Source organism: Caretta caretta, chromosome 1 (assembly GCF_965140235.1).
Source record: "Caretta caretta isolate rCarCar2 chromosome 1, rCarCar1.hap1, whole genome shotgun sequence".
Lineage (NCBI taxonomy): Eukaryota > Metazoa > Chordata > Testudines > Cheloniidae > Caretta > Caretta caretta.
Genome location: NC_134206.1, coordinates 124,656,997 through 124,670,367, shown reverse-complemented (window position 1 = coordinate 124,670,367; position 13,371 = coordinate 124,656,997). Strand labels below are relative to the sequence as shown.

The 13,371-nt window shown below is 48.9% G+C and overlaps 1 protein-coding gene across 15 annotated transcripts in view; it reads right to left on the bottom strand.

Annotated features, from left to right (window-relative positions):
- Positions 1-10,845: 10,845 nt before the first annotated feature.
- LOC125640550 (cohesin subunit SA-2) overlaps positions 10,846-13,371 on the bottom strand; it is a 93,482-nt gene continuing 90,956 nt past the window's right edge. For 8 of the 15 annotated variants that reach the window (XM_048859223.2, XM_075130965.1, XM_048859204.2 and 5 more), the window contains one exon: positions 10,846-12,713. In XM_048859223.2, coding sequence (XP_048715180.2) covers positions 12,471-12,713 — 243 coding nt within the window. In that variant the 3' untranslated portion in view covers positions 10,846-12,470. Of the gene's footprint in view, positions 12,755-13,251; positions 13,324-13,371 lie in introns of those variants that run through there. The other 7 variants (XM_075130973.1, XM_075130989.1, XM_075130978.1 and 4 more) reach the window with 7 other exon arrangements.

The following is a 13,371-nucleotide window of genomic DNA, read 5'->3' as shown; positions in this document are numbered from 1 at the left end:
CTAGCCCTACTTAAGAACATACCAATTGCAGACATTTGCAATGCTATCACCTAGTCATCTGCACACCTTTTCCTAGTATTATGCCATCCTACATGCTTCAGAAGTGGATACAGCCCCTCATGCAGATGTTCTCCAAATTCTGGTGAATGTCTCAGCATCCACTTCCATGACTGGGGCACTACTTGGGACTCACCTAACATAGTGCACCCATAAGGACAATAACTTGAAGGAGCAGTTACTTATCTTGAAGAATTCCAGTTTCTGTACAGGTGTTTTGTCCCGGTGGGTGCTCCAATACCCGCCTTCCTTTCCCCTCTACTTCTGAGTCCTCCTCTATCTGGACTGTGTGGTTGAGAAGGAAATGGATGAGGGCGGGTCCCCACTTCCAATATACTGTCTGGCATACGAGGATGTGCAGGGCACAGGCATGGACCTGTGGGTGCTACTAACTAAAAATCTCCAAGGCGGCACAGCCACAGTGGAACATCCATATGGACAACATATTTTGAACTCCAACTACTGGACAGGTAAGTAACCTCTCCTCCTACAGACCAAATCCTGCTTTTAATTATATTTGTACAATCAATCCCCATTCCCTTCAATGAGTCTATACAGATGTAACTGAAGGTAGAATTTGGTTTTACTGTTGGAACTTAGTTCTAATGATATATGAACCAGAACAGAAGTCAGCATACTGTCCTATAGCTGTCGAAACTTTGCAGGGCTACAATGAACAGAAAGGATAAGAAAATACTGAGTCCACACAATGCAAATCTTTTCAGTAAAGATGCTTTTTAGTTCACCAATTTAATGTGTCTGGACATGTCTTGTACGGAGTGGGCCTAGCCAGGATGCTATTTCTAGCTACAGTGGATTATCTACCTCATCAGCTAGATAATTTGTGGTGAGCTCATGTTTCTAACTGTAACTGAACCTGATCCACCAGCTCAGAATGGAAGACTGCCCCAGCACAAAAGGATGTTATGTAAATACTTGCTTCATAGTACTCACATTTGTGTTTTCCTTAGGAAAGTAAATGTGTGTCTTGGGCTGCCATTTTCATGTTTGTGAAAGCAAGTCCAGCATGGACTATGCAATCAGTGAGGTGACTAAACCAAAATGCCTGCCAGATGTAATTATGTGTATAGCGTAGTCTCACCTTTGCTAAAGCATCAATTACAAAAACTCAACTTGTTAACACATGGCCGGAAAAAAATCTTTTATTTTTCTTTTTGGTTACATCTGTCACTTATAGGTAAAGTAGGATGCTGGGGTTGCTAATGTCTCATTTTCCAGATTTGTTGCAGAAATGGCTAATGGACTGTTCTGCAGCCTGACCTGCTATGTAAACTTAAATATATGCTCTAGAAACAGTGCCCAAAGGGGACAGGCAAAACCACCACCCAGATCTTAGCTCATCTCCATGGCTGTATTTCTCCTCATACATACCTTGGAATAGCAACTGCTATCTCCTAAACTTACACAGCCTGAGCAGCTGTTTCACTGCTTCATAGGTTTGGCTGGAGGAGCCTTATCATAGCAAATCGTAGCCCACATCTCCTCTAACAATGGGGATTTGGACCCTGAAGGGTTCTACAGCTACATGTGAACTATCAGAGAAAAATGAAGGCCTGTTGCCCTAGCAGTAAGGTGTGGAAGAAGAGTGTGTGACAGAAGTTAAATGTATAACTCACCCTATACTTGAACTAAGCTATTTGGCTCTATGTAGGGCTAAGCCCTTATGTGCTCTAAGATGCTCCAGCTGAACATGGCAGCACCCTGGAATCCAGTGGCAGATTCAGGTGCATTCAGCATTGGCAGAGTTTTAAATTTCTATCTTACTGACCTTAAATTTTCCATTTTAAGGTGCTTGTGTTGATTACAGAAGTGTTCTGAGGGAGGGAGAAATAGGAGATGCAAGCCAGTGGGTTTTGGCAGTTGAGTAGGGGAGAGCGGGGGCTTTTGGCCCTGTTTACTTAATTCTCCACTGCAAACATGCTGCATTTAGAGTATTGTAACTTCAAAAAAGAAACAGGAACCAAGTTTGGTTTTGACATTGTTTATTTTTACAGTTAGCAATCAAACACGGAAAAAAAAAATCTGAAAGCTGGTCAGAAAAACACAGCGCAATTTAGAAAGCACGGGAAAGATGATGAAGGTTCAGGAGCAACTGGATCTCCCAAGCTGCCTTTTAGGGATCAGTTCACCTTTCCAATGAACAGATGAAAAATCTGATAGCATCAGTGACCAAAACAATTTTCAATACTCAGTGGAAAAAACATTACTCTTTAAAAGTTTATAGTCTACATTTACACTATATTCTTCAATTGTTGTTTTTCTAGTACAAATCTGAGGAAAAAGCAAATTCCATTGCACATATAAATGTTCTCCTGGCATCTCTTCCCTCTCTCTCTCCCCATCTCACGCATGCCCCTCCAGCCCCCATGACTAGTTACCTTGTTCTTCTGGAACAGGAAGGCAGGATACAATCCCTAGGAGTAGGCATGTTGCGTTCCCTCTACAGTAATTGCGCATTCTGCCACTTGCAGATAAAGGGTTTTGGAACTGAACTAGTTGTCTCACAACTCTGAGTTAGTGCCCAGCAGAATGCTGCCCCACCCAAAATTTTGATGAAAATTATTGTCTTACAGGCTCTGCATTTAGTGACTATATTTAAACAAGCCGGATGTCTTATAAAAATTCCCAAACTAATAAGGAGAAACAGGAAATCAGTGAAGTTCAGTCAGAGTTCCTATCTCCCGTATTACCAGAAGCCTCACAGCAGTCAGGTCAGAAGTAACACTGGAGCGATTTACCATAGTGGTAATAACTGCTTCCAGTTGCACGGCTAAAGCTGGAGATTTGGCTGGGGTGTCATTTGCTGTTTAGCTATTAAGTATCCAAAGATCTTTGTCCAGTTGACTTGGAGGCCAGTACCAGGAAGAGGAGGTACTTCGAGATGTGTGGTCCCTATTTGTATTCCAAATGTGGGGGGTGCGCACGTGTGCCGCATGCCTGAGCCAGAAAGTTTCCTTAGCAGTGTTCATTGAACCACACATGTGTGGTACATCCCGCAGTACTCAGAGCCCAGGGTATAATAGGTAATGTGGGTCAACACCTCTCAGTGTCCCTCTTACCACTGAGTAGTCCAGTCTGCAGTAGAAGCGATGGAGAGCAGGTATTGGAATACAAATAGGGACCACATTTCTCAAAGAACCTTCAGTTACAGATAAGTAACCACTTCTTCTTTGAGTGATGGGCCCTACATGTTTTCCAAAAGTGGGTGTGTAGCAAGCAGTGATCGGTGTGGAGCTGAGTGCGAGAATGAGGTAGGAAGTGCCGTCTGTAGTAGGGCACGGCCTATTGCTGCGTCCGCAGCCACTGCTTGGGCAATGGCGTGGTGGGCATGACTGCGCAACAGGTGGCTTGCCAGGAAACCTCCATGAGGCGGGCCGATGTGGCTGTTTGTAGAGAGTGACTCTGTCTGGAGGCTGCACATTGGATTGTGTGTAGTATTTGCGGATGCACCTGGAGACCCATTTGGAGATTCGTTGCAAAGAGAAGCCTTGGCCCTTGGAGTGATCGGCAATGGCCACAAACAGTTTCAGCAATGCGCAGAAGGAGTGAGTCCTGCACAGATAGAATGTTAGTGCACAGCAGACATTGAGGGAATGCGGACTCTGTCTGCATGGGAGATGAGTGGTTTGGGACAGAAAACAGTTAGGTGGATGGACTGACTGAGGTGGAACTCCAAAACTACGTTTGGAGAAATTTAGGATGTAGGCAAAAGGAAACTTTATCCTTGTGGAACACTGTGTAAGGGTGGGTCAACCATCATGGCCACCAGTTCACTGATCTGTCGAGCTGAGATGATGGTAACCAAGAACATCACCTTCATGGAGAGATGGAGCACGTGGCCAGCAGTTCAAAGGGAGGCTTTGTGAGGGCGGAGAGAACAAGATTAAGGTCTCACGGGAGTGTGGGCTTGAATACTGGCTGGAAAGTATTGAGGAGACCCTTCATGCAACCAACTGTGGTTGAGTGTGTAAACATAGAAGCGCCATCTATTGGGAGAAGAAAGACACTGAACACTGCCAGGTGGACCTGTATAGTGCTGAGGGCAAGGCCTGATGTTTTGAGATTGAGACGGTAGTAAAGGATAAGAGATATGGATACTGCACTCAGTGGATGGTGAGGTAGGTGACCCATGAGGTGAAGTGTTTCCATTTAGCTCGGTAGCATACCCTGGTGGATCCTCTCCTGCTCTGAGTAAGTATTTGCCACACCAGTGGTGGAGCACTCCCATCCAAATACCAGACTGTGAAGTGAAAAGGGCCCAGACTGGGATAGCAGATTGTCCCGATTTTGTGTGAATAGATCTGGGAGCGTACAAAGGCAGAGTGGTCTGTGGGTGGAGAGGTCCGCAAACAAAAACTGATGGGGCCAGAACAAGGATATGGGTATTATGGTAGCTCAGTCGTGCTAGACCTTGTATAGTACTTGCAGGAGGGGGGGAAGGCGTAGCAGCAGTCATCTGACTGGGGGAGGAAAAGAGCATCACCCTGCAAGTCTTTCCCTAAGGCTTCCCTGGAATAATAAAGGGGCTGCTTGCAGTTCTCGTGAGTGGTGAAGAGATCCCAGTAGGGGATGCCCATCGGTGGAAGAGATGTTAGAATGTGCCATCATGCAGCTCCCAGTCATTACTGAGGTAGAGAGTCCTGCTGAGCATGTCGGCCAGGGAATTTTGATTGAACGGGAGATAGTGTTGAAATGTTACGTGGCGTTTGATGCACCAGTTCCACAGATTCCAGGTGTACCCCCAATCCACTGGTCTGATGCACCAGTTCCACAGGTGGATGGACTCGGAGCAGAGGGAGGGAGACTTGGTGCAGCCTTGCTTTTTGATGTACACAACTGCTGCAATGTTGTCAGAGAGGAATTGAATGTGACAGGAGCGGAGGAGAGGAAGAAATGCCTGACACACCAAATGGACTGCCCTCAGTTCTAGCATGTTTATATGCATCCTGACCTCTTGAGGCATCCAGACATGCTGGGCTGTGTGATGGTCCAGGTGTGCCCCCAACCCACAAGGGAGGCATCTGTGGTGATGGTGGCCTCTGGGGTAGGAGGGGTGAAGGGGGTACCGACCATGATCTTGGAAGGGTTGGTCTACCAGGCGAGGGAGGCCAGCAGTGGGGGACAATGAGTCTGGCCTCCAAGCAGTCCCAGCTGGGACTGTAGATAAAGAGGAGCCACATTTGGAAGCAACACAAAAGTGCAGATGTGCACATGGTGTCAAGGAGGTACAGGCTGCCATATATCCAAAGGAGGGAGAGACAACGATGAACTATGATACATGGATTGTGGCGTAGGTCTGTAATTATGGCTGTCAGCATTGCAAAGTGGTCTGCCAGAAGGAACGCTCATGCCAGGATGGAGTCAAGCTGCACCCGAATAAAGTTAATCATCTGCGTAGATATGAGCATTGACTTCTCCTTGTTGATGCAAATACCTAAAAACATCAGGAGAGCGCCAAGGGCTAGGATGGCAGTGATGAGTTCTTGTTGCAATAGCACAACAAGGAGCCAGTTACCCTGATAGGGGTACACAAGTAGCAGAGGCAGTGTATCTGTGCCACGACAACAGTGAGAACCTTTGCGAAGACCCGGCGAGCCGCCGCTATGCAGAAAGGAATGACCCGGAATTCGTAGTGGTGGTGTCCTACACAGAAACAGAGAAATTTCCAGTGGACCAGATGAGTGTCGATATGGAAGTAGGCATCCTTCATGTCGAGCCATGAACAAGGCCCCCTGAGGAGAAGAGGGGATAATCAATGCCAGCATCACCATGCAGAATTTGGATTTCCTGATAAAGATGTTCAGTAGTCGAAGGTCGAGAATGGGGCAGTGTGTCTGCCCTTTGGGATGAGGAAGTATGGAGAACAGAAGCTTCTTCCCAGATAGGGAGGTGGTATTTGCTCTATGGCTCCCTTCACGAGAAGGACGTCTGCTTCTTGCTGGAGAATGCATTGCTGGGAAGGGTCCCCTGGGGCTGCCCAGGAGGAGGGCTGATGTGGGAAAGAGAGAAAAATTCTATGGCATATCCATTGGGATGATCTTCGGTATCCAACAGTCCATGGTAATCTTGCCCAAATTGTGGGCAAATAGGGCAAGATGGCCCCCAAAGACAACGTGGAGCGCCATGGGAAGCACTGGAGAAGGTTTATGGGTCTTGACAGTTTAAAAAAATGGTCACTAACCTTCTGTAACTGTTATCCTTCAAGATGTGTTGCACTTGTCTATTCCACTGTAGATGTACGCAGGCCCAGAGCACAGTCGCTGGAAATTTTTCCCTTAGCGGCACCCATGGGGGCAGCTCAAATGCACTCTCCTGCCATGCACTCACAGCACCAGTATAAAGCACCCAGCTCACCCCACTACCCTTATTTCCTTCTTTCTGGCCAACTCTGATATAAGGAGTAGGAGGGCAGGTCACAGAATGGAGATGTGCAACACATCTCAAACAACAACAGTTACGGATGGTTAGTAACTGCTTCTTCTTAGAGTGATTGCACATGTGCATTCCACTGTAGGTGACTCCCAAGAAGTTACATAGGTGGTGGGGCTGGAACTCATGAACATGTTGACTGCAAAACAGCTTGACCAAATTTGGCATCGGCCCTGGACTGTGTTGAGTGATGGCGTAGTGAGACGAGAATGTGTGCACTAAAGACCAAGTTGCTGCTTTGCAAGTGTCCTGAATAGGGATCTGTGCTAGGAATGCCACTGATGATGTTTGCAACCTCTTGGAATGAGCACTTAGGTTAACTGGTGGCGGAACACCCATCTGATCATAACATGTGCGAATGCATGATGTAATCCAGGACAAAATTCTCTGAGCAGAGATAGGGAGACCCTTCATCCTGTCAGCTACTGCTATGAACAGTTGGGTCGATTTACAGAATGGTCTGGTGCTTTCTATGTAGACGCTAGGGCTTGTCTAATGTCCAGTAAGTGAAGACACTGTTCTTCCCTGTTTGCACGTGGCTTCAACTGGGGAAAAAAACTATTACTAATCTTTCTGTAACTGTTGTTCTTCATGATGTGTTGCACATGTCCATTCCAATGTAGGTGTGTGCACAACCTGAACATAACTGCCGGAATTTTTTCCCCAAGTGGTATCCGTTGGGTCAGCTCTAGTGCACTATGGTGCCACATATTCATAGTGCTAATATAAAGGGCCCTGCCACACCCTCCCCCCCTTCAGTTTCTTCTTGTTGACCGCCTCCAAAAAGAGGGGACGGAGCATTAGTTTTGGAATGAACATGTGCAACTATCTCGAAAAACAACAGTTACGGAAAGGTTAGTAACCATTTTTTCTTCGAGTGCACACACATGTACATTCCAATGTACACAAGCAGTTGTATGGGAGGTGGGTTCTGAGTTCAAGGACAAGGTGACTGCAAGACTACATGGCCAAAGCTGGCATCGTCTTTAGTCTGCTGTATGATGGCACAGTACACTGTGAATGTGTGAACTGACGACCAGAGTGCTGCCTTGCAGATATCGTGAATCAGGACTTGTGGTAGGAAAGTAGTGGGGGAAGTTTGAGACCTTGTGGAATGAGCCATTAGATTAGCTGGGGGCAAGATGTTTACAAATTCATAACATGTCCTTAAACAAGAAATAATCCACAATGAGATTCTGTGCAGAGATGAGGAAACCTTTTAATTCTTTCTGCTATTGCGATGAACAGCTGAGTAGATCTGCAGAATGGTTTGTATGAAGAAAGTCAGGGCTGGCCAAACATCCAATAAGTGGAGGCACAGTTCCTCTCTCTTTGCATGTGGCTTAGGGTAGAAAACCGGCAGAAAGATTGCTTGACTGCAATGGAATTGTGAGATGACTATTGGAAGAAATGATGGGTGTGGTCACAACTAGACTCTGTCCTTGAAAAAAGAACATCTATGGGGACTCCGATGTGAGGGCCCAGATCTCTGAAATTCTTCTGGCCGAAGTGATAGCCAACAGGAAGGCCACTTTCCAGGAAAGGTGTAAAAATGAGCACGTTGCTAGCAGTTCAAAGCAGTACTGTAAGCTTTGACAGGACAAGGTTCAGGTCCCAGGGGGGATGGACAAGGGACCTCCAAACCTTTGAGAAACCAGATGGAGAATCGCTTCCATTTTTGAAGGTGGGTGGCCCTGGCGGAGGGCTTCTTACTTCCCAGTAGGACCTTGCAGACCTGCTTCGAGCAGGATTCAGCCATGGAGCTTCCAGGCCATCAGATGAAGAAAGCTGAGATTTGGGTGCAGCAGCTGACCATGGTCCCAAGAGATCAGGTCCAGATGCTGTGGAAGCCGTAGCTATGCCTCCAAGGACATGCCTAAGAGGGTGGTGAACCAATGCGGCCTGGGCCATGCCAGGGCTATGAGAATGACCTGCACTTGGTCTCCACTGATCTTCATCAGAAATTTGGGAATCAGAGGGCGAGGAGGAGATGTGTAGTACAGCTGTCTTGACCATGGAAACGGGAACACATCTGTAAGGGACCCCACACTGTGACCTTACAGGAAGCAGAACTGATGTTGCAGGTGGCAAACAGGTCTATAAGCGGAGTCCCCCACCATTGAAAGATGTCCCCCATGATGTCCAGCATAGGTCCCCAGTGACCTTTAGGCCAAGCATCCAATAGCACCCCTCTGCCTAGGTCCATGGCAGGGTAGGAGTGTCTGGAAGAGTGGTGGGAGCGACTCCTTGGAAGAGAGGAGCATGACCCAATCTCCAACCCAGAAGATGATGAGTCTCTATCTGGTGACCATGGAGGTGCGGTGATCATTAGTTGGCAAAAGCAAATGGGACAAATGCCCAGTTTTTCCTAAAAGGGGCTCAGGGGGTGAGCGGTGGGACTCGGGTCAGCCCTCTGCAGCAGAGGAGGGCTCGGACTGGCTCTGTGTGGGGAGGGGGTGTGGCTTGGGTGAGTGGCTCAGGCCAGCTCCACTAAGTGGGGGGGGGAGGGGCTTGGGCAAGCGGCTCAGACCAGCTTAGGGGGGAGGAGGAGGGTTGAGAATATGGTCCCACCATCACAGCAGGCTCCGGCTTCCAGCCTGGCCAGGGGATGGCTTCAGGGGGAAGAGGAGGCACAGGGGCCATGGCCACAGTTCCAGCACTGGTAGCCCCCACTCCCCTTCTATACAGGTTCCGACTCAGGCCATGCAGTGATAAGCGGGAGGTGGAGAGCTGTCGACCTACACAACCTGTCATACCCTCACTGCTAAGAAAACCTTCCAGCTCAGACACCTCACACACATGCGCACCCCCCCATTTGGAATACATGTAGGGACCATCACTCAAAGATGAAAAACAAGTTTTTCAGCTAACCAGATGTCCAGCTTGCACAGAAAATGGCAACATGTTTTTAATCTTTCATTTCTCCCATCTGCTCCTCCTCAACTCCAGGTAAACAAAAACGTTCTAAGAAAACATTGTATAGGACGCAAGCCTGCTGTCAGAACGAAAGGTCTGAGCTCACTTGGAGTGATATTTCACTTCACCACTCTGCCCTGACTGACTCAGGAGAGCACCATACTTGATCTTCTACAGAAAAAGGGAGGCACTGCTCTAATGTGAAAGGCTTGAGGCTAGTGTGTGAACTATGAGGGCAGATGCAGCATCTGCCAAATGACTGAATGAAAATGAAACAAAGTTGCAGGATTTTGGGGGGCCACACCCACTATCTATACATAGAACTTATGATCCCAATAGTACAGGTTCAGGGACATTCCTGCCACTATTCTCACTGGAGAAGAAACATCAAAAACTGTGAAGAAGATAAAAAACCACTCAAATGCCAAAGCAAATAATCTGTTGAACTCCAGAGTAGAAGTACCTTGTCATGGGGGCTTGGTGGGTCAACCAGGGCCATCCTCGTTTACCCAGTGCAGGGTTGATATACCCCATCACACAGTTGTTGGGATTCCTTTTGAGTCAACAATCACGACCCAGGGGCTCAGGACCTCTGGCGGGGCAGAGAAAACAAACAGTCCGTAGTCCCTGGGATGGGCAAAGCAAACACTCAGTCTGTAGCCCCTGGAGCTCCCGGCCAGGGCAAACAATAACAGTTGGGACTCTGACCCTGTGGGCAGGGCAGAGTGAACAGTCTAAATCAGGAATCCCCGGTAGCAATGCCTAGTGGCAACTGCGGGGGTTGGGGATAGGGGAACCTGGGCCCTTCCTACTCTACCAGGTTCTGACCAGCGCCCTATGAAGCCAGTAAACTCCCTATTAAGACTTCAAGCCTTGGCTCCTAACACATTCCCTGGGTCACTTCCTACCATAAAGCCCCTCTCAGGCATTTCCTCAGCTGGCAGCAGCTTGGCATCTCTGTGGTCGGCTGGTCGTCCGCAGCATAGTCTGGGTCCACGGTCCCAATAGCCGGGTGAGTCAACAGTTCCTCTGCAGGAGCCTGCAGCAAACATCCTTTCTCCTCCTCCTCCTCCAGCCCAACTGAGCTGGGCTGCCTCCTTAAACCTGTCCACTCCACCTGGACCATGCACAACAGGAGCGAGGAAGGGTGGTCTCCTGGTCCCACAGTGATTGGTCAGCACCTGTTGGCCCAGTGCGGGGTTCACAGTATCACAGAATCATAGAATATCAGGGTTGGAAAGGACCTCAGGAGGTCATCTAGTCCAACCCCCTGCTCAAAGCAGGAACAATCCCCAATTTTTGCCCCAGATCCCTAAATGGGCCCCTCAAGGATTGAACTCACAACCCTGGGTTTAGCAGGCCAAAGCTCAAACCACTGAGCTATCCCTCCCCCCCTCAATACACCCTGATTTCCCCCCCCCATACACCCTGTCATACATCCTCCCCCTCAAGTCAGGACCTGATGGCTGTCCTCCCTCATCTTCCTCTCTGCCCACTTGGGAAAAGAAATCAGCATTTGCATGGGCTCTCCCCAGGCGGTGAAGTCCCTCGAACTTGTAGGGCTGGAGACAGAGGTACCATTTCTAATTCTAATCCTGGCATTAGTGTCCTTCAAGGAGTGGGTCCATCGAAAGGATGCATGATCTGTCATGCGTTGGAATGGGTTCCCCAGCAGATGATAATGTAAGACTTCAACAGCCCATTTCACTGCCAGTGCCTCTTCTTCTATTGTTGAATATCTCGTTTCACAGGGAAATAATTTCCTTCTTTGGTAGAATAGTGGGTGTTCTTCCCCATCCTGCTCCTGGGATAGCACCGTTCCGAGGCCCACCTCTAAGGTGTCGGTCTGGAGTATAAACCAGTTCGAAAAGTCTGAGTGGAATAGGGCTGGTTCTTGACTCAATCAGTCCTTCAGAGTCTGGAAAGCATGTTCACAGTCCCTGGACCATTATGCCCTCTTAGCTGGGAGTTCTTTGTCAGATCCCTAAGGGGCGCTGTTAGGGTGTCAAACTGGGGCACAAAGCGTCTATAGAAACTGGCCAGTTCAAGAAACTGCCTCACCTGCCTTTTGGTCGAGGGGGTTGGGCAGTCTTTCATGGCCTGGACCTTATCCACGAGTGGGTGCAACCACCCATGCCTCACTGCGTATCCCAGGTATATCACCTCCTTCTGTCCTAGTGGCATTTAGATGGTTTTTCAGTTAGCCCAGCTACCCCAAGTGCTTGCAGTACTGTGGTGAGGTGTCTTAGATTATCTTCCCAGTTGGCATTGTATACCTACTATGTTGTCAATATAAGCTGCTGTGTATTGATCATGTGGCTGCAACAGCTAATCCATAAACCATTAGAAGGTCGACACAGCCCCGTGTATGACATGGCTGTAAATGGGAAAAGGCCGAATGGCGTGGCAAAGGCTGTCTTCTCCTGGGAGGTCGGGGTCAGGGAAATTTGCCAATACCCCTTTGTTAGATCCAGTATAGATATAAACTTGGCATTCCCTAGTCACTCGAGCAGTTCATCCACCCAGGGCAGAGAGTAGGTGTTGAATTGTGAGATTGTACTGACTTTCTGGAAGTCTATCCAGAACCTCATGGATCCATCAGGTTTTGGAACGAGAACAATGGGGCTCCTCCACTCACTGCAAGATTCTGTCATGGCCTCCAACGGCCAGCATCGACTTGAGCTCTTCGCAGATGACTTCCCACATCTTCCTGGGCAGCGACTGACGATGGTCTGGCCCGCGTAACAGGACTCAACTGTTAAGGACAGTCGGAGGCTCTGACCCTCTGGGCAGGACAGGGTGAACAATCAGTCCAAATCAGTAGTCCTTTGTAGCCACTCTTAGTGGCAAGTGCAGGGGTAAGGGAACCCAGGCCCACTCTACTCCACCGGGTTCCAACCCAGGGCCCTATGAAGCCGGTAAACTCCCTATTAAGGATTCAAGCCATGGCTCCTAACACATTCCCTGGGTCACTTCCTACCATAAAGTCCCCCTCAGGCATGTCCTCAGCTGGCAGCGGCTCGGCGTCCGTCAGTCTCTGTGGCCGCCTAGTTGTCCGCAGCATAGGGCGGGTCCACGGTCCCAACAGCCGGGTGAGTCAACAGTTCCTCTGCAGCAGCCTGCAGCACACATCCTTCCTCCTCTTCCGCCAGCCCCAACTGACCTGCGCTGCCTCCTTTTATCTGTCCCCTCCACCTGGAGCCTGTATAACAGAGGCAAGGAGGTGAGGTCTCCAGTGACTGGTCAGCACCTCTTGGCCGTGTGCAGGATTGATACAACCCATCACATACCTGAAAGTCAGAAAGTCCCATAATGAACATATCTGGGAAGGCTGGAAAGACCCACAAGGGAAAAAAGCCATTTACAAATCAATTCTGCTTGCACCACCTTCAAAAATGCTGTCCAATAAAATGTCTAAAAGGAGGCGAAGAGGGTTATAATGAGAACAACCTAAAGGAAATGCACACCTTCTACACCTGCTGTCCTCACTAACCCTTAAAGCAGAAGTCGCCAAACTGTGGGCCACACCTCCCTATGGAGGTGCAGAGGAATGTTCGGGGGGCCCGGCAGGCCCGGGCCAGCCCACACAGGAGGAGGGGAGGGAGCAACACCCAGTCCTGCCCCACCCCCAGCTCTGCTCCGGCCCTGCCTCCAGCCATAGTCCTGGCTCCCGGCCTCCTTACCCCTTCCACATCCCCTCACACAGAGCTGCGGCCTAACTCTCAGCCCTGGTGGGCGGGGGGGGGGGGAGGCGCAGACAGGGGTAAAGGGGGGCACAACCCTCAGACGTTTGGGGACCACTGCCTTAAAGAAAGGCAAGGAAGGTAGTTTGCTCACCTGCTTCAAGGGGTTAGTGAAGTTAGCAGCTGCAGCATGGGAAACTTGATAGCCTCAATTCAGCTTGATAAAGAAATAGGATTAAATGGGATTTTCTGAAAGGCAATGTTT